The 27,770-nt window shown below is 46.8% G+C and overlaps 1 protein-coding gene across 1 annotated transcript in view; it reads left to right on the top strand.

Annotated features, from left to right (window-relative positions):
- The first annotated feature begins 480 nt into the window (after window positions 1-480).
- The window catches only part of PLB1 (phospholipase B1), a 137,578-nt gene continuing 110,288 nt past the window's right edge, over window positions 481-27,770 (top strand). The window contains exons 1-2 of the mRNA XM_090280991.1: window positions 481-749; window positions 19,565-19,777. Coding sequence (XP_090137117.1) covers window positions 19,717-19,777 — 61 coding nt within the window. The 5' untranslated portion in view covers window positions 481-749; window positions 19,565-19,716. The remainder of the gene's footprint in view (window positions 750-19,564; window positions 19,778-27,770) is intronic.

The following is a 27,770-nucleotide window of genomic DNA, read 5'->3' as shown; positions in this document are numbered from 1 at the left end:
TCAAGTCCAGTCCCCTGGGGAGAGCTTAGCCTTGTCTCTCTGTGTGGATGGTCCCCAGCCACCCATTTAGTCCAAATGGTTTTGGTCTCTCACCCCAGAGGAAGAGGCTGAGTAAGGAGAGCCTTGGCTTCGCCACCCTATACAGATTCTGTTTGCTTTGCTGTGTGGACATCTGTAGGAAGACACCTACTGTCCTGGGGAAAGGTGTGACAGAACAGTGAGAGCCCATCCTCCTACATGTTCCTTTGCAGGCAGAGCTTGAATATTGCAGGGAGGAGGTGTGCAGCTGTTCAGTGGCCCTGAGCTACTCCCGGAGCCTGCCACCTGCTCATTGGGGACTATCAATGCTAATATCTCTAATGGGTGGAGGTGGCCTCCTCTGAGCTCACCTGGTGGGAAGGGACATTGGGGCTTTGGGAAGGAGACTCCCTGAGTATGGCATTCAGCCTGCACAGTGCAAAGCGATAAGGCCCTGTTGAGTGGCCAGACTGGTGAGGCAGGCTCCATCAGGGCACAGCTGCTGCTTTGGCCATTGTTGGGGGTCAGCCAGGCCCATTCCTGCCCAACATCATGGTGCTGAAGGGACAGGAGGAGACAGGAAGTGGCCAAAGTGGTCTGAGGCACCCAGAGCAGGCGTGAGACGGGATGGTGAGCTGGTCTTGGCGTCGGAAAGTGGATGGCCTTTGTAGGCTTTGGAGCCTCACCAGCCACAGGGAAGTGTTTGTTCTCCCCAGGATGGGTCATTACAGGTCTGTTTACAATTTCTATTTCTATTCAATAAATACCTTTTGTGTAACGCCCAAAGGGGCACAAAAGGAACTCCTGATTTAGAGGAGTTTGCTGCTTGTAATAGATGGCCAATTTGGGTGCTGGTAGAGACCAGAAGAACTTTAGAGCTTCAGAGGAGGCTGAGGTCCCAGCTGGTGGGAGGGGACTGGAAAGAGCTCCAATAGTGAGCATTCCTGAGTCCTTGCCAGGGTCCAGGTGCCGCACTGAGTACTTCATACACCTGATTCCATTGAACCCTCACCTCTCTAAGGTATGGACCATCCCGTTCTTTTACAGACTGGGAAACAGGCTCAGAGGACATGAAGTGACTTGCCTAGGGCTTCCCAGCTGCCAAGCGGCCAAGCAGAGGTTAAGCTGGGGCATCTCTGACCCTGAAGTGCATACTCGTGCATTTTGCTTGGCTGCCACATGAGACAAATGGGGTTTGAGATGCATCTGGAGGGTGGGAAGGAACTTGGCAGGTGAAGGCAGGAGGAAGGCATTGCAGGCTGATGCAGCCTGAGCAAAGATGGAGAGGCGGTGTGGTACCAGAAGGGTGTGGTTAGCTCAAGGGGAGTCTTCAAGTGAGGTCAGAAGGCAAGGCCGTAGGGCCTGGGCCAGGGCCTTGTGCCCCTTCCGGAGGTCATGGGACTCCCTGGTGTAGGGAATGATAAAAAGGTGATGAAAAGAAGACATGATGACAGAAAAGGGCAGAAGCAACCCAGAATGCGGGGGAGGAGGGCATGCTGGAGGAATGTGCGGGACGCAGAGGGAGAAGGGGAGGAGTCAGCGCCCCTTGCGTGGGCAGTGAAGTTTCTTGGAGAAGAGTCACTCAGAGATGCTTGTCTGGGGCTGAAGGTGCAACGGGCTGACCTCAGGGAGGATCCCAGCAGCACCTGCCACCCTGGGGTGGAGAGCAAGAAGAAGAAAGGAGCTTGTGAATGGTCAAGGTGAGAAAGGACCCTCTGTTGATTTGGTTGGGGGAACAAAGGTGGGACAGGTATGGTGAGAACCACCACGCTGTCGACGCTCAGGTATTTTCCACAGACCCAGCCTGGCTGTGATGTGCTGTGAGTCTGTGTATCTCGGTCAGGACTGAAGTGACTCTTGAGGGAACATGTTCCTACAGGATATCTGCTTTTGCTTGTCCCCAGTGGCACTGGACCTGTGGCACTGGCTATGCATTGGGCCAGGCCTGTGCCCCAGACCCAGACTGAAGCAGCCATGCCCACACCCCAGTCAGACTTGCCAGGCCAGCCCCTTACCTGTCAGCTCACAGCCGACCCCCACGCCTTTGCTCCAGCTCTTCCAGTCGGTTTACATCACTTTTATAAGACCTGATTCAAGGTTTGCCAACTCTAAGCGGCTTTCCCTCAGGGCCTCACCTCTCGGCAGCTTTGTGTACACATGTATGGCCTTTCCTTTCCTTATAGTCTAGATTTTATTCTTCATGGATGTTCATCTCATCTCCATACAGAGATGATGAGGCCTTTGAGGGCAGGGAGGGTATCCTTCTCTCTTTTCTGTCTTCCCCATAACACCTCAAACTGGGTCACAGAAGGTGCAGCACTCCCAGAATGTCCAGTGAGGGACAATTCCCTTCCACCTGCTCTAGGAGATGACCCAAGACCTACTCAGGACACAGGGAGGGGCGGGCAGGAGGAGGGCCAGGGAGTCGCTGCAGCGTGCCTCCTCCGTGATGCTTCTCTGAAATGATGTTCAGCTGGGAGGGACCCTGGTGAGGATCCAACCCTTTCTACTGAGGGGCAAATTTCCAGGTGGGGCACAGGTGCCCAAGGGCAAATGGAAGCCCCAGGTGGGGCACAGGTGCCCAGGGGCAAACAGAAGTCCCAGCTGGGGCACAGGTGCCCAGGGGCGGGGTGCTGAGCCCAGGCTCTGAGGAGCACCACTAAGATGAACAATGGCCCCTTTTGCTCAAAGCCAGTGTTCCAGACCTCACACCTGTAACTTCCTGGCAGCATCCCCCAGGTGGAAAAGCTCTTCTCTCCATAACACACACCCGCGGTCATTCGCTTGTTCTTTTCCCACCTCCGTCCTCGCTCCTGAGGCACTCAGCCAGCGCAGCTGGAAAGGCCACATCTGACTCCCGCGTAGCTCGGGCTCAGGATGCTCTTTTGCACATCCGATCCTTCTGTCTTTGGCATCTCTCAAGCCCCTGTCCTAAAGGCACCTCCTGCTCAGTATCGCCAAACCTGAATTTATGACTTCCCTCAACATTCTTCCAGAGTTCTCAGCCCTGCCCGGTGGTCCCCACTGAGCGCAGGAACCACTGCCCCTGCCTATGCCCTGGCCAGACCTCAAGGCATCATTTTCTCTGCCCTCTTACACGTAATTTAATCCATCATTTTTACTTCCTAAATATTGGGTTGGCCAACAAGTTCATTTGGTTTTTTCTGTGCCTTGGCTCCAGTAGTGCTTAGTTGTCTTTAATTTCATTTGAAACAATTCTGTTAGATTGTATTGTGACAGCTGTCATATCAGCGTGCATTTTAAAAAAAACAAACTTCAAAATTGGTAAATTTTTGTGCAGCCATTTTGATATTGAAGATGGAAGAAGGTATGCAACATTTTGGGTGTATTATGCTTTATTATTTCAAGAAAGGTAAAAACACAACTGAGATGCACAAAAAGATGTTTGCAGTGTATGGAGAAGGCACCATGACTGATCGAATGTGCCAAAACGGGTTTGCAAAGTTTCTTGATACTATTGACATTTTGGCTAAATAATTCTTTGCTCCGGGGCTGTCTTATGCATTGGAAGATGTTTAGAAGCACCCCTTGTTGGGGACCCCTGACCCGCAGAGATCCCCTGGTGTCGCGGATGGAATGACTTCCCAGACAGCTTGTGCTCGGGAGAGAAGGCCAGCAAATGTCTGAGAGACAAATGCCTCGATTGTCTTCCTTCCAGGTCTTTTATAAGCTTAAGGGCATATAGCATGCACATAAAGCTCATCAATCAAGGCTAAAGAGTGCTGAGTACAGAAAACAGGTATTGTTCAGGGATAACAATTGAAGGAACATTCAGATCTCCCTCAGGTCAGGGTGTGTTGGACACAAAGACTTCAGGTGGCTGTAAAATAGGGAGGGTGAGTTCATTTGGAGTTAAAGTTAAAACCTCTGCAGCTGGTACGGTAAAGCAGTCAAGCGAGGCAAAAGAACTGGACAAGCTTCAAAGGACATAAAGCATTTTCTCATGGCCCGATTCTCACTGGGGCCCACTGGCTATAGCATCGAGGCACGTATGCATCCAGCTTTCCTGGTTTTCCTGTCAGGTCTTACAGGCTTCTTTTCCTATGCCTGGCCTGCATAGGAAAGTCTCAATACTTTCGCAGGGGGACCCTGACATCCCTGCCCTCTACCCACTAGAAGCCAACAGCAGGAGATAGCCAACATACTCGTAATATCCAAATCAAGAAAGTTATTGGTGAAAATGGAAAAGGTGTCTTTTATTTCACGGAAAAAACCCTACGGATTTTTGGCCAACCCTACACCTCTGTTCCTGCTTCTCTCCACCACCACTGCCTCCTGACTGGGCTCCCAGTGTCCTTCCTGTCTCTCTGCCCACCACTCCCCACCACACAGCCATCAGCCATCTCTTTAAAACATTAAGCCAATCCTGTCACTTACCCTCTTAAAACCCTTTATTGGCTTCTTGTTTCTCTTAGGATAAAGGCTCAGATGCTAGCAAGGCCTATGAGTGCTTGAATAGCCCATGCCTACCCCTCCCGCCTCAACTCCCTTCACTCTGCTTGCCAGCCATGTTGGCCTGGCCCTCTGTGGGATTCCCCAGGATCCCACTAATTACAGAGCCGTGAAAGGGGCCTGGGAGAGGCCCTGGCTGCATGTTTCCATGTTGTTGTTTTACAATTGTTTGTGAAATGAACCAATTAATGTTCCTCTCGCTCCCTGCCTAGTATATACGTCCCATAAGGCCGAGTGCCTCAACTGGCACAGAAAAGCAGCTCAGGAAGTGTGGGTCGACGTTGGGACCTCTCTCAGGGATGACGCTCCTGGGTTCTGGTCACCATGCTCTGGGGTGAATGTGTGTCGTCCCTGTGCTGGGTGAGGTGTGAGCACCTGGGCCCAGCGTCAGAGACGGTGGGCAGAGGTCGAGATGGCCTGGCGGTGATGGTCACAGGGAAAGAAAAGAGGCTGTGACCAAGAGATGTGGCATTGAATTGGGGGAAGAATTGCTTTGTTTCCTGGCAATATGAGAAAGGAGAAAGGGGAGTCCACATCGAGCCTTTATTACAAGGTGGGTGGCCCTTCTGTTCTTTTTAAGTCATTGTCACACACTGGAGACTCTGCCCCATCCTCTGTCAAGACCCCTGCTTACTGGGGCTGTCACAGGGAGCCTTGGGGCCTTTCGGCAGGTGGGGTCTTACCTGCAGAAGCTGTGAGGGGCTAAGGGAGAGAAGGCTCCTCCTTTGGGCTGTGCCCAGCATGGCTGGGGCAGGATCTGTCTGAGCCCTCACTGGGGAAGCAGAATGTCACTAGATGCTGTTGTTCTAGGCTCCCTGGGCTGGCTGGGCTCCTAAGTGCAGCCCTTGTGGCACACGGGGTCTGGTACCTGGGAGATTTGGGGTACTCGCAAAGAGCTTTCATGACACCTGAGTTTTGAAATCTTCAAATGGGGCAGGAAAAATGTGCAGGCAGAGAAACTGAGCTGCAGAGAAACATGAAACCAAAAGGGAGAACAAGAAGACCCAGGAGGGCCTGCATGGCTTTTTACAGCTGTATGTGGCGTTGTGTCCTCAGGTAGGCAAACCGAAAAGCTACAATCTCTGGAGAGGGAGCCTGGTCAGGTTGGAGCCTCCAAGGCTCTTTTACCTGGGTTCTCTGACACAGGCCATGCCTCCTTGGGCCCCAACAAGGTTGCCCCGGCTGCCCCAGTCCTCAGCTGGTCCTTCAGGTCCTCTTCTGTGGGGGGTCTGTGTCTGTCCCCATCCCTGCTCCACCAAATCCTGTGTGATGTTGATTTATAATAAGAAATGTATATCTGGTCTTAGTCCTGATTCCAGACACAGGGCCCTTAAAACCCTTAGAATTTCAGAAGTGAATAAGAATGATGAAGGTGCTTTTTGTTATGTTAACATGGTGATGTTTGGAAAGCCCCTGGTCTCCAAAGGCCAGGGGATCAGAGGGTTGGCACTTTCAGTGCTAGACCCCCTCCTGTCCCACCCCCACCACATCTGGGGAGCAGAGAGGGGCTGGAGGTTGAGTTCAATCACCAACGGCCAGTGGTCTAATCAATCAGGCCTGTGTAATGAAGCCTCTGTAAAACCCCTAAGGCTGGGCTTCGAAGAGCTTCTGGGTTGGTGAACACGGCGGGGCTGGCACACCTGGGGAGAGCCTGGAAGCTCTGCGCCCCTTCCCACATACCTGGCCCTGTGCGTCTCTTCCATCTCGCGGATCCTGAGTTATATACTTTTATAACAAACTAGCAAAGATAAGTGAGCTCTTTTCCTGAGTTCTGTGGGCCACATTAGCCAATGAATCAAACCAGGACAGAGTTATGAGAGCCTCTGACTTATAGTGGGTTGTTCAGAAGCGCAGTGTTAGCCTGGACTAGTGATTGGTGTCTGAAGTGTGTGTGGTGGGGAGCGGTCCTGTGGGACTTGCCACTTAGCTGTGGGATCTGACTCTATTTCTAAGTGACCATGTCAGCATTGAGTTGAACCGCAGGACAGCAGCTGGTGTCACAGAATTGCTTGAACCCCACACGTCTGGTGTCAGAAGTGCTGAGGGATGGCAGCGTGAGGGTAAAGGAGACATGCAGAAAAGTGAAGTTTTCCAGCGCCCTGGGAGCTCAGGCCCTTCCAAGGCACCCTCTCTTGTTCCAGCTACTCCTTCTCACAAGGAGGCTTTTCAGGGGCCAGACACCACTTCTTATGCTCCTCTAACTCCCGGGACACCTGTCAGATTCTATGAGAGCTCCTACCCTAGCAGGAGGGTGGGAGCAATACACAGTCCACATGTAACCTCCCTTCAGAGAAAGCCTGGCTGTGGGTCTCTTCAGTCTCCTGCAGAACTGGACAGGGGACACAGGCTGATGGAGGCGTGGGCTGATGGGGGCACCAGCTGATAGGGGCACTGGCTGATGGGGGCATGGTGTATTTCTCAGACCTGGACTCAAAGAGCAGAGCTGGGCCAGCTCTCCGAGTTAGGGTGCAGCATATTTGGCACCTACTGAATTGTTCTTGGCCTTTTGGGGCTCTGCGTAAATGCCAAGACAAAAGGAAGAGCTGCTTGTATCCTCCTATTTCATGAACATCATGAAAGGAAAGGATGTGTTAAAAAGTTGGGGCAGAGAGTAAGGCCAGTCCAGGGAGCAAAACCAGAGCAGGAGAGGCACCGATAGAGGTTGGGAGGGGAAGAGACCTGGAAGGGGCTGTGCAGAGGACTTGGCCCTGATATTGGCACAGCAAGGAGTAAGTCTCACTTCATTTTGCTGATCCTTTCTCCAACCCTTGGGGAGGGTATTATTCCCATTTTAGAGATGAGATGGGAAAACAGAAGTTTCCAAATGCAGAAGCAGAATTTGGGTGTCAATCTAAATTAATCAGTGTAGGACCTAGAAGGTCGCAGTTCTTTTTCCCCTTAAAAATAATTTCTAATTACACGAGTAGTATTAAAATACGTTCTCCGGGAGAAGGGATGGGCTGGGAGGGGGGAGCAATGGGGGAAAAATGGGACAACTGTAATTGAATAACCAAAAAATAAAAAAAAATAAAATAAATCACTACCAAAAAAAAAAAAAAAATACATTCTCCATGTGGAAAGATAAATAAAACTTTAATGATAAAGCTAATGACCCCTTTGATCACCAAGCCTTAAGTAATGGTAATTTCCTCTATATCCTCACCCACACACACATACTCACATATATACATGTATGTAGCTTTCCATAGAATAAATATGTTTTTATTGGTTGCTTTTTTTTTCTTAGTCTCTTTACAAAAAAGATCTCTCATTATAGATACATTTGGACTTCTTTGTTTCTTCACTCAACATTATACCCTGAGAAGCATTTGTTAGTAGGTGCAGATCCACTCCATTCTTTTTTATTACTGTGTAATATGGTATTCTGCCACAGCTTACTTAGTCACTTGCCTGTTGATGGGTAATTAAAGAGTTTCTAATATTTCAAATAACAGATGCATTGTTTAAAAGAACTGCAGGGTAGCAGGAACCTATGTTGGTAAGTCTCAAGACTCAAGAGGCTCACTTGCGAATGAGCAGGGATGCAGGTGGGGGATGGGAAAGCCCAGGTCAGCAGTCAGGAACCCGGGCTCGAGGCCACTTCCCATCTCTGGGCTTCTGTTTCCGCTTCTCTGAAACAAAATGGTTGGGATGCCAGTGGTTCTCAACCCTGATTAACTCATCTGAACCACCTGGAGAGCTCTGAACAAAGAAACAAAATATAAACAACAACAAAAACAGTGCCTGGGTCCATTTCCTAGAGGTTCTGATTCTCTTGGTCTGGGACAGGGCTCTTGCACTGGTCATTTTTAACACGTTGCGTACCGGGGAATTTAAATGCCTTTTAGAAATGACGAGAATTCTCGCCACCCATAGGCAATGTGTTAAAAACTCCCCAGGCAACTGTGATATGCAGCAAGGTTTGAGAACCACTGTTCTAGACTGGGGCTCTCTAACTCGGAAGGGCCCACAGAATGCCTGGGAACCTCCTTAAACTGCACCTCCAGGCTCAGGAGGTCTGCGCTGAGCCTGAGAGCCCACCTTTCTCACAAGCTCCTAGATCACACTAATGTTGCTGTTTCTGAACTGTGTTTTGAGCAGAAGACTGGATTCTCTAAGTTACCTTTCCAGTCTCATGTCCTTTCTGACCCCCCTATTTCCATGTTGACCTTCTGCCAACTAATGCTGGGCTGAGGTTGGTGGAGAGGGGGCGCCTGAGAACTCGGGTGCGAAGCACAATGGTCCCCAGGACGAGGCAGGGCAGCTGGGGGTGCCCAGGGCCTTGGGCTCAGCCGTGGGTGTATAAAGTCTGGAAGTCAGCAGGCAGAGGGTTGCAGGGCTTGTGAGGCTCAGCCTGGTGCTTCTGGATCAGCCGTGATTTAGGGAACAGTTGACCCAGCGGCCGCCAAGAGGAAGTGACAGGTTCTAAGCAGGCCATCTGAGCCCAGCTGCAAGGAATTCAGGGCAGTTCCTGGGTGGAGGCCTGCCTCTAGGGACTGCATCAGATAGCAGAGGGGGTTTCCCCTAACCACACATGGTAGCATCAGCACAGTCTTTTTTTATTTCTCAGTGTCCCTTCTGTTTACAATATTTATAGGCGTCTTCATCAACGGAATTAATTAGAATTAGGACAGCCAAGTTTTATCTGCAAAGTCATGTGTTTGTTTTGAGTTTTATATTGTTTCTGTTTCAAAGTCCTTGCAGACTATTCCAGCAGATGCTATAGTTTAGCCTTTTGGTTGGCAAAATATCTCTGATTTCAGGTTTAACCTATTTAGAAAATGAAGCGAGTGGGCAGCTTTGAGACTGACTCCTGAATCTGGCTGGAAGGTAATTTCTAGTCTGCCCTCGAGCATCTTCTTTTGATTCATCTTTTCTCTGCTTGTATCACTGAATCCAGATTCATCAACTTTAAAAAATCTAATTGTTTAATTGACTTTATTTTTAGAGCAGTTTTAGGTTTACAGAATTGAGAGGAAGGTACAGAGAATACTCTTATATCTCATGACACCCCCCACCCCATTCTCCATCATCAACATCTGGCACCAGAGGGTGGATTTGCTACAATCAGTGAACCTGCTCTGACACATACTTATTACCCAATGTCCACAGTTTACATTAGGGTTTACTTTTCGTGTTGTACATTCTGTGGGCTTTGACAGATGTCAAAATATAACACTACAATGGCATGTGTCCACCATTATAGTGTATACAGAACAGTCACCGCCCTGGAAACCCTCTGTGCTCTACCTACTCCTCTGTCCCTCCCTCCGAACCCCTCATCTTTTTAGTATATCTATAGTTTTGCCTTTTCTAGAATGCCATATAGTTGGGATGAAACAGTGTATGGTCTTTTCAGTTTGACTTTGTTCACTTAGCAATACGCATTTTAGATTCCTCTAGGTCTTTTCATGACTTGATCACTCATTTCTTTTTAGCACTGAATAATGCTCCCTTGTCTGGGTGGACCACAGTTTATTACTCCGTCTATCTACAAAGGAGATGTTGGTTGCTTCCAAGTTTTGACAATGAGAATGAAGCTGCTATAAACAGCTGTGTGCAAGTTTTTGTGTGGACATGTTTTCTATTCTTTTGGGTAAATACCAGGAAGGGATTGTGGGATTGTATAGTTTCATAAGAAACTGTCACACACTGTCTTCTAAAATGGCCATACCATGTAGCATTCCTACCGGTAATGAATGAGAGTTCCGGTTGCTCCACATCCTCATTAGCATGTGGTGTTGTCAGTGTTTTGGATTTTACGCATTGTAATAGGTGACAGTGGTATCTTGTTGTTTTAATTTATAGTTGCCTAGTAACATAAGGTGTGGAGCATCTTTCCACATTCTTATTTGCCATCTGTATATCTTCTTTGATGAGATGTCCATTCAGGTCTTTTGCCCATTTTAAAAATCAGGTTGTGCATTTTCTTCTTATTGAGTTTTAAGAGTTCTTTGTATATTTTGGATAACAGTCCTATATCAGATAGCACCTTTGCAAATAGTTTCTCCTTGTCTGTGGCTTGCCTTCTCATTCTCTTGATTCCAATCAATTTTACAAGGAAGATCCCAGAATTCACTTCTAGCAAATTCTGATCTGTTTTCTGGACTCTCTTAAAGCCTGCTGGTTCAGCATGTATGCTGGGATCCCTGAAGTCTGACCCTGGGTTTGTCTATTCTGCTTTTTTCATTAATAATTTAGGATTCGTTCTTCCTACCAACATGTGAATTAGTTGGCAGAGATTTGGTAGGCCCCCGGGAGAGTCTGAATTTTTCAGTAAAGAGGTGTGTGTCTTGTAGGCTTGGGGCACTCTTGGAAATAGCTCTTAGTTCTGCTGAGGTCGGGTTTAAACTCTGTGATACAAGGCATGTGTGATTCTCAGAAGAAGTGTATTTGTAAAGGAAATCAATGTTTTGGAGTACAGGGGCCTTGTTAAGAAAAGGCAAGGGATCCGGGTAAGGGGAAGGAGGAGGGAGAGGGTGGAGGAATTGGGGTCTGGTCTGATTCATGCACGAGGGGAAGAGAAGGTAGGGTGATGAGGGGTACTGGAGGGTGGCCACTGAACAAGGGGGGCGGTTTTATCCGGCATAGTTTTTACACTTTAAGTCATCAAGTCCCTTGTTTCGACTTTACCAAAAATTTTTTGTAGCATTGGAATTTCAGACTTGTAATGCTGTTTAGATGCATCAGGGCACCTACCAACCAGAACAATGTTGCCCATTGGGCCTGAGGAATTTTATTCCGTTTTGTTCTAAGGCTCCTCTCAAATGAACAGTTCTATGTAAGTGTCCCCGAAGTGTTCATCAAAGGCCCAAATCGTCCGTGGTGAAGCTCTGCCATTTAGAGAAGTCTAGGAGTTACAGTGGTAACGGGGCACTGACAGGGGCAGTCTTCCTCAGAGGGGATGTGGCTTAGATTGTGACAGCTGGTTACAGTCCATTGAGAGTCACAGTCAAGAGACACAATGTTGTGTCTTGGGTCCTGACCTAACAGCCGGCGACCTCTGGGCACAGACCCAACAATCTGAGTCCCTGGCAGGTGGAACAGATCAGAGAAAGTGAATATGTTCTCTCTGAATCAAAACCAAGCTCTCAAGACAAATAGCCAGGATGGGAGGACCGTCTCATCTGGTTTTATTGGTGACTCACAGCAGTTTGTCCTCGGAGGCTGCTGGTCTGGAGAGCACTGCCAGCTCTCTAGTCTGTGAGGTCGACTAAAACAGCCAGCTGATAGCACTGGTGGTTTCGTTCCACTCTATGACCCTCCTCTTCATGACAAAATAACGCTAAGGATATCAGACAAAACAAAGAGAAAGGCAAAAGGAAATCACCAAGGATGCAGCCCAAAGGGGAACAGTAACCAAATAGAAATACCCAGGATTTGGCAAGTGAATAAAACAGCCAAGGAACTCAATGCAAAGAGAATGGAGTTGAAGTTGAGTGCAGAATTATTTGTCTGTGTGGATGATGCTTCCTGGGCAGTGAGGCTCAAGGCACCTTGATGGACATCACACCTGGCTAGGAACCAAGGTCCATGGCGGCAAGCAGGTCAGACTGGATTTGAGTCACAGCACCAAGATTACAGTCAAAAATCAAACAAAACTAGAGACAAAATTAGCCAAGGCTGTTTATTTTTGAACTGGCAGCCACAAAGGAATGGAGTCACTATCATTTCAGCACGGGTTCAGAGGTGTCTCAAAAAAGAGTAAGTCCTATAGGGGGAAAAAAAAAAAGGAAATGCTGACAGTCTATGATGGACAAGCATTCTATTAGGGGGGATTTTTGGAAATGGGAGAATTGAACTGACCTCCAAGTATATTTGGCAGTCCTTAATTGGCTCACTGTCCATAATTTACAAGAGTGGAAATTTTCAGACTTGCCTGTCTTTTTAGGGGGACTATTTTAAGAGATTTCTTAACTCTGGGGGATGTAGGGGGTCATCTGGGTCAGGCAGAGGCCATGCAGGGCTCCCCCTTCCTTTGCGCAGCAGTGTGTTGTTCTTGGTCCAAAGTGCAATGCTTGGGGCACAGTTCCCTGCTGTGTGCAAAGCTACTGTGTAAGGGGTTACAAAGATGAATTCAGCGTGGGCCATGCCCTTTCCAGCCAAGAAGTCAGCTGCAACTGAACGATTTTTGGATACCTGACAAGATGAAGTACGTGCTGTAATGGAGCTACAGACAGGGCAGGAGAAGGTAATCTACTGTGAGGGAGGACTTGATTCTGTTCCCAGGGCCCTGGAGGAGAGAGTGGAGCAAGGTTGTGTGTTTTCATCCATAGAGTTATTGTTGAAAACCCACTGACGTCAGGCCCTGTGCTAGGTGCTGGGGACGCAGCCCTGAGCCACTTGGTCCTTGCTCATGGTCAGACAGACAGGACAGACTTTGAATAAGCAATTACAAGTGTGTACTAAGTGTTGGAAGAGAAGCATAGAGGTCCAGGGGAGAGTGAGACAGGGTCTTACCTTGACTGGGACAGAGGAAGCATTTCATAATCATGAAGTATTTCAGCTAAGCCTGGGAGGAGAGTTAGTGAGGCCAAGAGAAAAGGAAGGGACTGTTGTGGCCTGAGAGTCCTGGGCAGAGGGAACAGCATGTGTTAAGGCTCTGAGGTAGCAAAATGGATGACCTGTTCAAGGAAGTGAAAGGAGCCCGGTGACCTGGGGTCAGAGAAAAAGGGAAGAACGGGGCTTGAGGCTGGAGGGGAGAGAGGACAGTCAAAGCCTTATAGACCATCCTAAGATGGCTGGACTTTGCCCACAGGCAGTGGGCAGCTGTTGAGGAGTTTTATACAAAGGTGTGCCTTTGGGTTTCCCCTTTGAAAAGGTCACTCAGGCTGCCATATGAGAAAAAACAAATGGATTGGCACAAGCAGGAGTAGACATGGTTCAGCCATTCAGGGAAGTCAAGGAGGCCGCCGGGGCCCAGGTTGGGGCACTGAAGGAGAATGGTGAGTGGTCTCATCAGGTGATTTAGGGTACAGAATTGATGGGCCTCAGCAACTGATGATCTGCTGGGGCTGAGGAGAGGGAGCTTTCAAGGGTCGTTCCTGGGTCTGTCCCTAACCTCTGTTGCCATTTCTTTTAGGGGTGTGCATGAGTGGGGGAGGCACCTACCTTCAGCCTTAACCCCTGGAGTGTGAGGGGCTCATGAGCATCGAAGTGGAGATGTTGAATCAATGAATGAGTTTATGGGGTTTGAAGGTCAGAAGAGAGCTGGCTGGAAATGGAAATGTAGGAACCATTGACACATAGATGTTACGTGAAGCCATGGGGGTGTGCGTTCACCTTGAGAGCTAAAGGGAAAGGAGGGTCCAAGCCAGCATCCTGAGGGGCTCTGGCAGCAGAGGTGAGAGGGCGAAGGAGGCTGAGAAGGAACCGCTGGAGAGAAGAAACCAGGGAACTGGAAGCATGGCCAACGACAGAGCGTTCTGAGAGCAGGGGGAGAGGTCACCTGTCAGATGATGCTGAGATGTCAAGTAAGGTGGGGTCTGAGAACCCTACTGTCCAAGTTGTTACCGTTAGAGCATTTCTGGTGGAGTGATGGAGACAGAAGCCACACTGAGGAGACGGGAAAGTAGAAGGTATTTCAAAGGGTCACCCTCAGGATGGGTGCAGGACTGGGGCAGCCCGCATGAAGGGATTGGTGCAGGAATCCAGGTAAGAGACGATAAAACTCAAGAGCTTGGAGCCTCACTCTAGTTCAGTGTCAACAGAGAGGAACAACTGGAAACTTGGCTCGAGGCTGCTCCCAGATGCAAAGAAGGAAGTGAGTGGGAAGGAGCCATCTGGGATCCCGCAGAGACCACGCCAGGATGCCGGCCGCTCTCTGGAGAGCCTGCAGTTAAGGTGCATGTCCCTATGCATCCCTGGGCGGGCCTCTGAGGGCCAGTTAAGGAATGAACTGAAATGAACAAAAGTAAAGGAAGTATTGTGTCTTGGGTTCCGAGAACCAGCCTTTGGAGCAGGAAACTGGTATTAAAAACCTGCCTTTACCACCACCTGCTCTCTGTGTGATCTGGGGCAAGTTTCTGAACGTTTCTGTGGATGACGACAGAGTCTGTCTTGAGAAATGTTGTAGTATGAGCAAATGTGCGTAGATTTGAGTGGAGAAAGTATGGAATTTGAAAACTCCTTTTCTCGGGTTTTCTCTTCCCGGTGCTAACCCTCCAGTTATGAACAAGGTCCTTCCTGAATCTGTGAAGGAAGAAAGGAGTGATAGGCTGGGCCACCTCAGCCAGCAGTGCCCAGGGACAGGGGCACACAGGCACTCTCTGGGAGACAGGAGCTGAGGTGACACAGCTCCTCAGTGCTGTGCCCCATCTAGCCTGGTTGTCCTGATGGCTGGAGCTCAGATCTGATCTGCCATTTTGACCCAGCCTGCCCAGCAGGCCAGGCTGCATCTGGGCCTTGGGACAGAAGGCCAACCCTCCCCCTCTCCCCGCCCAGCCTCACAGCCCTCACCTTAGGTGGGGCCATCAGAGGTAAAGAGTAGGCCGGCCCAGGGAGCTGGCAAAGCAGACCCACTTGTGCACTGGCATCATTGCTAAAGCTAATAACACCATGTGCATGTGAGCGTGGGGGAGGGGCAGCAGCCCAGCTGGTGATGCCATGCCACAGCAGTCCCTGGCTCCACAGCCCAAGGCCCTGGGCCCCGTCCTAGAGCAGCAGCGCAGATGCAGGGATATCCACAGCTGGTGGTAGGGAGGGTCTCTTCCTTCCCTGGACCCCTCGTCTAGGCGGAGCCTTCCGGGTCACATGGTCTGCTCTGAATGCAGACTAGGGAGGCACGTGGGCTTAGCACGTGGCGGTTGGGGCTGCGGGAGCCAGCTGCCTCCCAGCAAGGTGTGAAGCATATGGGAGCCCAGGGAGGACTGGGGGATTTCGTCCTTCCCTTTGGATTTGCAGAACAGATCAGAGCTCTCACAGACAGGATGCAAAAGGAATTGAGGAGGGCAAGATTAGGCATAGAGCAGAAGTTCCCTCAGGATTTGCCTGGTGGGCAGGATACCCTCACACCACTTATCTCTCCAGAGCACTCCATGGGCCCCGGATCTTCCCTGGACCATGGCATCTCAGGCTGGAAGCTCTGGAGAGGAGTTCCTCCCATGTGCCAGTGCCCATTGGCCATGCCGGCTGGCCTGTTTCAATGGACCCCCCTTCCCAGCATGGAGATGCAGGCCCTGGGCTTCGCGTTGGTGTTTGCTAGTGCGGGTCTGTGCCTCCACAGCAGAGATGAGGCTCCTTTCATGCCTCAGTTCTGGGTGCTGGGCAGACCTGGCTCCATTGGGCCAAAGGCCCTCAGCCCTGGCTTTTCGTCAGCATCCATCAAGGAGCTTGACATAGGACCAGTGCCCAAGTCCCGCTGTAGACCAATTACTTCAGAATGGCTGAAGGTGAAGCTCAGGCACAGGTATTTATCTTAAAAGCCTATTGGAATCCAAGTGATTCCAATATGCAGTCAGCATTAAGGACAACTCCATGGGCAGTTAATGGTGTTATTCTTGCTTTTCTTTTCTTGGCCAAGAACCATGAGCTGTGAACCTTAGTGTTGCTTCTTTCCTGTTCTTTCCCATCATGCCTCCATCTTTTTCCTTAGTGTTCTATCCTAAAATATAAGTTGTATTTCTTTTGTCTTTGCTATTCTGTTCTGTTGAGCTGATCTTTTTTATAGTAGTCTTGGTGTCCTTCCTTTCCTGCTTTCCATATGTTTACTGATTTCTATTCCAATGTTTAGTGAATATTGGCTATGACAGGCTAGCTGCTGGGGGCACAGCGAGAACAAGAAGCCAGGTCTCGTGGAGCGCGAGTCTATTGCAGGTTGCCCTGTCATTCTTTCTTTTCTCTTTTTTTCCTGTGATATTTAAAAAAAATTTATAGACATAACTTCAGTGGTTCCTTCTTCATTTTATCTCTTCTTAATCAAACTCTTCTTACTTAGTATATTGATTATAAACAAAGCCTCTGCCTGAATGAAAACTAAGTCAGCTGAGTTACTTGCATTGGGTAATGTTGTGTGTGTATGTGTGTGTGTGTGTGTGTGTACACAGGTGTTGTATTGTGTATGCACAGGAGTTCTGGCATCTGGAGAACAGTCAAGTCTGGAGATTCCTAATCCACGCCTCCCTTTACTTCTGTGACTAGGAAGGGTCTTGGAGAACACAGGCTTGGTTAAAACAGTTGTCTCTTTGCCCCTGGACAACGCTCGACCAATGAATGAAGATTACTGAGGGCCTTATTTGTGCAGGAAACTGAGCTAGATGCTCTCTGATAGGGAAGGGTTCTGGGTGCCAAGATGGCAGGAAGAGAAAGGTCCAGCCTTGCCCTTGGACGCCTACCTGGCGCAGGCAGAAAGAGTAAGCCTTACAAGGTGCCATGGTGAGGGCCAGTAGGTACTTCAGAGGAGCCAAAGCGTGGGGCACACAGTTCTCAGGGCATTACTGGCATTGGTGCACATTATTCTGATAGACAGTACTGTGGTTCCACCCCCTCCCACAGTTCCGGTGGGTACCCTTCCTCACCCAGCTGTGCATCTTCCATAAAATAGGCACTGATGGGTACCTGTCCTAGGTGATGGGCTACTGGCACATTGGCAGAGCTGACTCAGAAGGCAGGGACTAGGTTTTTCTTGTTGAAAGAAGAGGACAGTTTCACTTACTCTCTGCTCACAACCATTACAAATGTCAGTGTATACTTCCTTCCCCAGGCCCAGAGCTCACCACAGGCATGATTTCTAGCTCTTAGCACAGGGAAATTTGGTGTAACTGTATCTTTTAACCAGAGGGAAACACAAACCTCTTTTCCTTTTCTCAAAGGCTAGGGATTCCTTTGTGGATCTGATCTACTCTCTGAGGAAGTGGTTTTCAAATTCTTGGGTTTTCTTTTGTTTTTGTTTTTTTTATTTTTTTTATTGTGATTTATATTAAGAAATACATATTGCATTACCACATGTAGCTGAAACAAAAGTTTCCCAAAACATTACTTACCCTTACTGAATGCAGTGCCCTCGGATATTTTATATTCTATTTAACTTTTTTTAAGTGGGCTTATCATTCTCCAAATTAAATTCATGGGATAATAATGGCTTGTATGTAATGCCAAGTTTGAAAATACTCTTCTAAGGCCTGTTCTGCTTTGATCCACATGCTTGGTCTAGCACCTCCTTGTGGGTTGTTGGACTGCTGAGGTGTGGACTGCCATCCCTAAAAGGTCTGAATTTATGGGCCTAAGCTCTTCCTAACAGGAACATTTACTGTTGGTGGCTAAAAAAAAAAAAAAAGAAAAACGTAAATGGAACATCTTCCCTCCTCTAGACATGTCTTTTTAGGACATTTTAGTAGCAAAATCAAAGAACATTTTCAAGTACGTGATGGACCTTGTCTCTGGCTTTTGACCTAGTGCTTGTCCCCTTGTTTTCACAGCTGCTGAGAGATCGCATAATAAATAGTGCTAATTAAGCCAACACACATAAAAGCTCACAGCTGCAGTGCCCAAGGACTGTCACTCCCCCACTGCCTCACAGTTGATGAGGATTTCTTGATGCATTGAAAGGGACCAAAGATTTCTTATATCTAACGAGAAATTTAAAAATGTCTCCCAAAGGTTAAAAATGTTTTTAAGTCATTTTTCTAAATGTAAAAGGAATTAGGTGGGTATGTGTTCCAGCCTAGTGAGACCTGGTGATCATGCAGAGAAGCAGTCAGAGACAGAAGCCAATGCATGCCCATTTCCCATCATGCTTTCTGTCCCATTTCCAACTGGCCGAAGCAGGAGTGGAGACCTGCGAATGCTCATTCCGTGCAAGTAGGTCTGGGGACTCTTAATAGCAGGGTAGCAGCTTTGGGTCTCTCGTAGAACTTGTGGGCAGTTTAGTGAAGGTAAGTGTCAGATGCTCAGGAGCATCTATGCCCAAAAGGCCCCTGCAGACCTCATTTCAGGAATAATTTCTTCCTTCTCTGTGTGCTGCCCTCTGCCAGGCTCTGGGACCAGCCAGCTGGGCTAGTAGTGCCCACACACCCCTGGTGTGACCTGAGACCTTTGCAGCGGAGCCTTTGTCGTGGCCAAATCAGTGGTCACCCACAAGCCACCTTTTCCTAAGTGGGTAAGAAAGGAAAGGAGTGAGGAACAAAGGGCCACATACTTAGTCTTCACTTTATGCTCAAGATAACCAAGCTGTAACTGTAATTTTAAGCATATGAGAAACAGGTCAGCAGATCAAGATCTGAGGTTGGTAATATCAATAGAAACCAGGTTCAGATCTCAAGTCAGGCTGTTGGCCTTGCTGCCACAAGGGAGGCCAAATGCAAGGGCATTTAAATATATTTGTTCATATTACCCAAAGGCATGTGTTTCTTGATATTCATGGGGAAAATTTAAATTTCACCCGCAAGGGAATTTTGCCACCCAGGTTTTAAATTTCAACTCTGCCTGTCCTGTTTAGACCCACCCAGGCCAGCATTGTCACTGAGTTTGCCCAGAGGAAATTGCTGATTGTGTCCAACAAGTTCCTATGACTCAGCTCTGGCTGGTAGCTCTCAACTGAACGTGCAGACAATAGATGTGTGGTGTGCACTTCTGGCCAACACTCCTGGCTGCCCATGCTTCGGGAGGAGGTGAGAAGGGGGACAACAGAAACAAACCTCTCTGTACCATGGTGACCAGGGTGCTCGGCGGCGCTTCTGAGACACCGTGGGAACACATTTCACAATACCATGAGATCTCGCATTTGAAAGTGGCTTCATGGTTTCCAGTAGTTACCAAGTAGGCTCATTCCTTTCACGGCTTTTACTTCCATAGCTTACAGCTGAGAAGCTGAGGCCATGTTCAGGGATGCACCCAAGTTCTCACACCTTTGGCTGATCTGAGATTCTAGTCCAGCACCCTGGGTTTCTAGTTCCACGCCCCTCCCAGCAGATCGGTTGCCAACAGTGGCAATCTCTGGGCACCCAGCAACCTGGGACGCCACGTGAAGGGAACTGTGTGGGCCTTGTCTTGTGGTGCCTTGTCTAGAACCTGCTACACATCTTCGACCCATCCACCTTGAGACATCTGCCTAAATGTTAATGTTTATCATTTACAGCTGGACACTGCCCCCTTTCAAAGGTGAACACAGTAAAATTTATGATAGGTGCACTATCAGACAACAGAAGAGCATAAAAGGAGCAAGAGTGACATCCCATCCATCTGTGGGACCGGTTCATCCGAGGCCAGAGACACCTGCAGGATTCGGGCATGGGGCTGTGGCCACGTGTTTTCGTCCTGGGGCTGCTGCTGTCACTGCTCCTGGGGCAAGGTAGGTCTGCCATGGGTCTGCCCTGCTGGTGGCCCAGGGTGCTTAGACATGGAGCTCGGGAGAGGAACCTGTCCTTTGCATGAGCACAAAATGCGCAGTTCAGGCCCAAGCAGGCTGGGCTGCTGTGGGCAAGTGCCCAAGGCTGTGGGGCCAGAGGTAGGTCTTGGGGTGGGTGAGGAGGGACAGGCAGCAGCTCCGTGGTGGGGTGAGCGTAGGAAGTCTGCAGGATCTGGAGTCTAGTTCTCTGTACCGTGTGCCCTGGGGCCAATGCTCCCTCCCTGAACCTTGATTTCTTTCTCATCCTTCACACGGAAATACCACTGCTAATGATAAGCACATTTTGATCATTCTATTTATGCTTTTTGTTTTTTGCTAAAAGGACAGAGGAAGGCAGATTTCCAGATGATAAATTCTAAAGGATTGTCCCCATTCTTTGGTGCTATTGAGCTTGATGTTACAGAGTGGGCTACCAGGCAGAGCTTTGGGTCTTTCCCGATGCACAGGATCAGAAGATCATGCCTTTGCCATAGCCCTTCTCTGCCCTTCTTCATCCGACCCCTGGCTCTTCCCTCCTTCCTTTGTTTAGATAAGACAGAATCTTTTAAACTAAGGAGGGCATTAAAGATATTTTAGTCCCTCCAGACGAGAGGCTGGGGCCTAGAGTGGAAACCACTTGTGTGGGGGCCACAGAGGGAAAGGAGGAGGTACGGGGCCAGAGCCTGGGCCTGGCTGGGTCCAAGTGCCAGTTCTGCTACTCATGCTGGACAGGCCAGTCATTCTCTGAGTCTGGAGTGTATGTGCAGGGTGGGGAGGATGGAGGGGGGCTGTGAGGTGGGGGGAACGATGCTACCCGCTATGCTTATTGCACAGGGCGATCACATTCTCCTGATTGCTAATGAGGCTGCGGTGCTTCAAAAAACAAATGTTTATTGACCATTTGACTTCCTCTTTCATGAGGTACCTGTTCAAGTATGTTTCCCATTTCTCTATGGGTGTGTTTTCTTTCCATCAGATTTTAGGAGCTTATCATACATGCTGTGTGCCTGCCCCTTGTTGGGTATAAGTACGGCAGGTATTGCATGTTCTGCTGCTTGTGTTCCCCTCTTTCCATGGAGACATGAGATGTGCAAATCCCTTAACTTGGGGGAAAATGAAGACCACCCAAATGAGAACAAGCGGAGGCTATTGACTCAGTTTGCTACAGCAAGGGGGTCAACCACTCTCCCATGTGTTGGGCAGAGACTCTGAGGCAGGTGGGGGAGTTGGGCAGCTTGAGAGTGAAAGGGGGAGGCTTCCTCTGCCTGGAGGTGGTTGCCATGGGGAAGCCAGAGGCTCCATCACCAGAAGTGAGGACCCTTAAGTGATTCGTTTGGGGAACATACCTGGCTTTCTCTGACTGGTCTTGAGTTGGAAGCAAGGACAAATGTAGAAAAGCTGCAGCGATGGACCGAGTTCTGACCGTCTGGGTTGATTGCTGCAGGCGTGGTGGCTGGGCTTCCTGGGCAGGCTGCTGCAGGTGCGGGGTTGGCCGGAGTCCTGCTGTCACCTGCGGTCCGGCCATGGTCTGTTTGTATATTCAGTCTATTTCCAAAGTTTTTAATCTTTTCCTTTATGGCCTGTGCTCTTTGCATCTTATCTGAGAACTCCCTTTCTGTCTTGCAGTTGTGAAGGTATTATCCTATATTACCTTCTAAAGTTTTGTAAGTTTGATTTTTTGGGGGGACATCTTTAATGCATCTGGAATTGACTTTCATGGCTGGGGTACTTAGATCTTCTTTAGTGCCTCTCAGAATTTTATTGTTTTATGCTGAGGTATTGCATGTTTTGTCATTCTTAGGTATATGATTTTTGTTGTATGGTAAATTGATTTTTAAATTTTTATTTTGCAAATGTTTGTTATTGTTATCTAGAAATAAAATTGATTTTTGATATGTTGATTTTGAACCCAATTGAATTGTTATGAATTATAATAAGTTATAGGTATATTCTTTTGGGTTTTCTGTGTACACAACCCTGCCAGTAGTAACGGTTCTGTTGCTCTCTTTTCAGTCTGTGTACCTTTTCTTGCTTTTGCCTTAACTGTGCTGGCTGGTGCCTCCATGACAGTTTGTCACAAAAGTGCTGGGTGGAGGCATTTTTATCTTATTCCCAAGTTCAAAAAAAGTGTTTAATGTTTTGTTAGGTAGCATGGTGTTTGCTGCTGGCTTCTCTGTAGCTGCTCTTTATAAAACTAAGTTTTATTTTATTCCAAGTTTTCTAAGAGTTTTTTTTTTTTTAATCATAAGAGGATGCTGAATTTTATCTAATATTTTCCCGCGCTTATTAAGATGATTGTATGATTTATTTACCTAATCTTCTAATGTGGTGAATTAAAGTAGCGGACTTTTCTTTTTTTTTTTTTCAGTCGTTGCTTATTAGAGTAACCAAAGATCACACATTGCATTTACTTGTCCTGCCCCTTTAACCTTTTTTAATCTAGAACAGTTCTTCAGCCTTTTTTGTGTGTCATTGGCAATTTTAGGCTGGCTTTTGCCACGAGCACTTCCATTTGGATTTGTCTAAATAGTTTATTTATTGCTAGAATCAGATTAAACTCTTAGGATGGAAATGCAACACAGGCAATGTCGGACCCTATAGGTGTCACACTAGGGGTTACACCTGAGGCTGGTAAGTACCCTAATTGGTGATACTAAGTTTGATGCTTTGGGTTTGGTGGGGTCTGCCAGATTTCTCCTTTGTAAGGTACCTTCCCCCACGTGATTTATGATTTATCTGTAGAGAGATGCTGTGATTCCTTGTGACTGTTCTTACACCCAGTGGTTTTTAGCACCCACTGATATTCTTGCCTGAGCTGATTATTACCATTATGAGTGTAAAATGGTGATTTTAAAATGTTTACCACTCCTACTATTGTTAGGAGGAATTCCTCCATTAAAAAAAAGGATTTTCTTCTCTTCCCCACTCTTTGTGTGTTTTGTCTTTTTAATATAAAATGGACTTACAGATTCTTTTCTTTTTTTAAGTATATTTTATTGATTATGTTGTTACAGTAGTTCCAATTTTTTTCCCCTTTGCTCCCTCCTCCCAGTACCCCCTCTTTCCTTCAGCATTCCCACCCCTCTTAGTTCATGTCCATGGGTCATGCATGTAAGTTCTTTGGCTTCACCCTTTCCTATATTATTCTTAACTTCCCCATCTGTTTTGTACCAACCAATTATGCTTCTTAGTCCCTGCACCATTCCCCCATTTATCCCCCTTCTCCCTCCCAGCTGATAATCCCCCAAATGATCCCCATACCCATGACTCGGTTCCTGTTCTGGTTTGCTTAGTTGAATTTTGTTTTCATTTTTTAGATTCAGTTGTTGATAGTTGTGAGTTTGTTGTTATAGTTTTGATCTTCTTTTTCTTAAGTAAGTCCCTTGGACATTTCATATAATAATAGCTTGGTGATGAAGATTCTTTTCTTAATCAGTGGGTTATAATTCGGTCCTGTCATTAATTTTGATGCTCAAGCTATTACAGATTTAGCCAATGAGAGCTTCCTGAAGCTAACTTTGGTGTCCCCATCAATTTTAAAGCACTTTTTAACTTTATGGAACAAGCTATTCCAGGCTAATCTTGTATTTTTTTTCCTATCTCAGCCATGCAATTAGCCAATTCTTTAATTTGTAGGGGATTTTATTTAGAAACCAAGAGTTGGGTGCTAGGGGTATTCATTGCTCCTAGAGTGTCATTGTGTCTAAGCCCTCTCAGAGGACAGAGCTAAGAAGCATAATTTTCTTTAAAAAAAAAAAAAAAAGAATTTATACAGACATCTCTATTTTTCGTTGGAACTAGTCTTTTGTCTCCTTCCCCATTCCAGATTTGTATTGTCTTCCCACAGTGCAAAGCAGGGTTATAAAATATCAATACATTTATTCATTTGCTAAATCCTGTGATATTGGAATCATTACAGCAATAACACCACCACCAACAAATGAAGTTCAAAATTGCTTTGCTGTTCTTTGTCCTTAGATGATAGCCCACTCAGGGTGTATAATCAAAACACTTTGTTCAAAATCAGTGGATTGGTTTTTTTTCTTTTGTTTTCTTTGTGTGGTTATGTTCTCTGTTTGACATATAGTTAAGCTTGTTTGTATTCAGTTATAAGGCTTCTCCTGTTCTTGTTGATTTACTTTATTGTTGAATATATAACACTAACATGGGTAAAAAAAAAAAAAAAAAAAACTATGTGAAAGGATATAGTTCACAGAGATGTCCCACCCCTTCCCTAGCCTTTCCATTCCACGTCCACCCCCCTCCGTAGGTAACCGATTTCAGTCTTTTCATATTCTTTCAATGTTTCTTTTTACAAATATATATATATATATATATATATATGTATTTTTTTCTTTTTGCACAAAAATAAGCTACTGTTATGTTCTTTGCATCTTGATTTTTTTCACTTAATAATTATCCTGAAATGTTTGTCTGTTTCCTTACTTTATATACCATGTCTCTTAGCTTTTCTTCCAGCTTTAGCATCTTGTTGTCTTTCTATCCTTAGAGTATTCTATACTCCAAGTAATTTACTATGACACGTCCTAGTGTATTTGTTCTTTCACTTGTGTCCAATTTGCTGTTAAAGCGGAAGATTCCAAGGTCATTGAAGAATTTGAAAATTGACTTTATTGTTCAAATTTAACTAACATTTAGTTATTTAGCAAAGTTGCAAATGTTGCTTTTTTTTTTTTTTTTTTTTTTTAATCCTCAACCAAGGACGTGCTTAGAGAGGGGAAGGGAAGAAGAGAGAGAAGGAGAGAAATAGTGCTGTGAGAGGGAAACATCGATCTGGTTGCCTTCTCGCACGCGCCCTGACTCTGGACCCAACCTGCGTCCAAGGCATGTGCCCCAAATGGGAATTGAACCTGCGACCCTCTGGTTTACAGAATGATGCTCCAACTAACTGAGCCACACTAGCCAGGGTCAAATGTTGCTTTTTAAAAATAATTTTGTGTTCCTATAAATCCTCAAGTTTATCTAATTTTTTTAAAACATAGTTTTAAATTTTTGTCTGATAATTTCAGTACCCAAAGTCTTTGATCTGTTTCCGCTCTATTTTCTTTTCCTCCTACTTTTTGCTCCTGGATACCTTGTTTCTTTCTGTGCTTGGTTATTTTCTTTATTGTGAGCCACTCAGACTCCTTACAAAAATTATTTGTGAGATTCTTTGAGGCCTAGCAAAAAAAAGGTCTTTCTTCATAGACTGTATACATGTCATTCTGTCAGGCACTGGGGACAATACCATTTGAGTATGACTTCAAACTAAACTCATGGTGTGAGGTACTCTAGGACAGCCAAACCCCACATTAAGCACTGTACATACATAACAGTTTCCCTTTAAGAGGGATGTACTATTATCCCCATTTTAAAGGTGAGAAAACTGAGTCTCAAAAATTAAATAACTTGCCCAGCTACTAAGTACAGGAACCAGAATTCAATCCTGAGTCTGAGTCCAGAGCTGGGACCCCTGACCATCACCCTGCATTACAATCCAGCCCGAGGAAGGGAAGAATCACCAATGGGCTTTAATTTAAGCTTTAAAACAGACAACACATAAGAAAACAGATTCCTGCTCTGCAAGTTTGGGTTTATAAAACCGAAACATCATCATCTCAAAACTGCTATTGGCAAAAGCAAGTTGGCAAGAAATCCCTGTGTCTAAGAAAATACAAGATTCACATGAATTTCGTTTTCCTGGAATGGGTCAGAAGTTCTTCAGCAGGCCGTCACGCCTTGGTAATGCCCCTGTGCCAGACCTGTCACCGCAAAGCCAAAGGTGGGAGCTGCGTGAGCTCATTGTAAGAGGAAAGGAGTACCTCTTTCATTATTAGACCAAGTAAAGCTAGTCAATGTTCATTTTACAAAAGCCCAGAGTCCTTCCCGGAAGTTGCCAGCCCAGGTGTCTAGAAATGCTGTCTTTCCAAATAAGAGTAGAAAACAACCTTGGAGACCTTCCGGTGGCCCAAGTCTTTCCAGTCACTGATAAGAGACGGGAGGGTACTTGCTTGAGTCATGTACATAGTTGGTGGCATCCCCACCCCCATTCACACTTGCACACTTGCCTCCAGAGTCCTGTTCTGGCAGCCAGCCCAGGTATGGGATTTTCTCTGAAAGCTCGGAGTCCTGCCTTCCTGGGATGTCATCTGTACCTTGTAGGTGTTTAGGCCTTTATTGTCAATCACATTAAGTTGCATTTTTGCTACTGTCAGTCAACTGTCTGAGCTCCCGTCTAAGAACTAGAGTTAGGCTGAGCCTGGCTGGTAGATAATAAACCAAATGTAAGGAACTCTCTGGGGAGAGAGAACTGATCTGCATAAAATCACTGGTGAAGAATTAAGTACCAAAATAGGGACAAGGAGCTAAAATAAAAGCAACAGGATTCAGAGAACTGAGACCAATGTGGGCTGGGGAAGTTTCACGTGGGAGGTGAAACTCGACTGAGTGCTGAAGGATGAATGGGGTTAACATAAACACAGAGGAACAGAGAGGGCATGCCAGTGTGGGTAGCTGCACAGCTGAAGGCAAAGTGGGGGCTCAGTGTGGTGGGCGGCGTGCATGGGGAGCAGCGCACAGGCCTGAGCTGGAGGGCAGGGTTGGCGCTGGGGAGGTGATGAGTCAGAGTGGAGTTTTGAAATCCCAAGACAAGGAGAACAATAGAAATGATCGTAGTGTCTTTGGCTCAGTGACTTTTGAAACAATTTTATCCAAATCTTTTACATTTACAGGAACTGAACCCTACAGAGATTGAGTGACCAGCCCAAGGTCACACAGCTAGCTAGAAGTTGAATTTGCTAGAATGGAAGTGGGGGCCTATTAAAGGTTCTTCAGCAGGCATGTAGCCTAATGGCATGTGGTATCTGGGCAAGAGGGATCGGCTAGCTTCAGACATTAAAGGTCATGAGTCAAAAGAGACAACGCACTGGGGAATCAGCGTGCCTGGCTCCTAGATAGAGGCCCAGTGGGGAGTTTGCTGGGCTCTGGGAAGGCCACACACTTTTCTTCTATCTTAGTCAAACATTTCCTATTGGATTCTTGCATCTCAGTGAGAAATAATGCTCCCTTCTTCACAGGAGAAAGTTCTAGTTGTTTCTGGGAGCAGACCTTCCTTATGGGGTCACCACGTGGCTCCTGCACAGTTCCCTGAGATTCCCTTCTGGTTGGAGCTCACTAATCACACTGGGGAACATAATTTTCATTGAGTTAGATCTGACACTTGTTTTTGACTAACTTTTGGCATCTGAATTCAAAAATTACCCTAGTTTTTCTTTATCACGTCAACTTTTTAAGGTACAGGATACCCTCCCTTTGTCCCAAAAATCATACAAAATGTACATGCAAAGGAAAATAAAGAAAAAATTACCTGAATATACTGTTTATTTACAGTTATTTTATTCATATAAAGGTTATATATTGTTATTGTAAGTCAAATTGTGTACAAGTAGTAAAGTTCTGCTACCAAACATATTAAGGTATTTTATCTTTTCAAATGACAGGCTAGGAAATGCCAAAATGAGATACTTGAAACAGTCTCCTTCAGTTGGCAAGGCTTTCACAAATTGCTTCATGAGACCCAGTTTTATGTGCAGAGGTGGGAATATAATGTTCTTTCTGTCAACAAGTGGCTCATGTAGCATGTTTGGATCACCAGGTTTGAGGTCAGATCTTGGAGGCCAAGTCGACTCCACCCAATGCTTCTCACGAGCTCTGCTGTCCCACATACACAGAAAACAGGGCTACTTGGTGTATCCACGTTGGTGACCAAGAAGGAAGCAGACCATTTTAAGGTCAACACAGATGATCCAATTGTGCTTGTGATATTGCAACAGATCAATGACTCTCTTTATGTCTTCATATTTTTCACAAAAACAAACTGAATGGCCAATTGGGACTGCACCAAATAAATTGCCATTGTGGAGGAGGACACACTTCCACTTTGAGTTATCAATGAACT

Source organism: Furipterus horrens, unplaced genomic scaffold, assembly GCF_987537825.1.
Source record: "Furipterus horrens unplaced genomic scaffold, mFurHor1.1.pri manual_scaffold_6, whole genome shotgun sequence".
In the NCBI taxonomy this organism is placed as follows: Eukaryota; Metazoa; Chordata; class Mammalia; order Chiroptera; family Furipteridae; genus Furipterus; species Furipterus horrens.
This window is presented reverse-complemented; position numbering and strand designations above follow the sequence as displayed.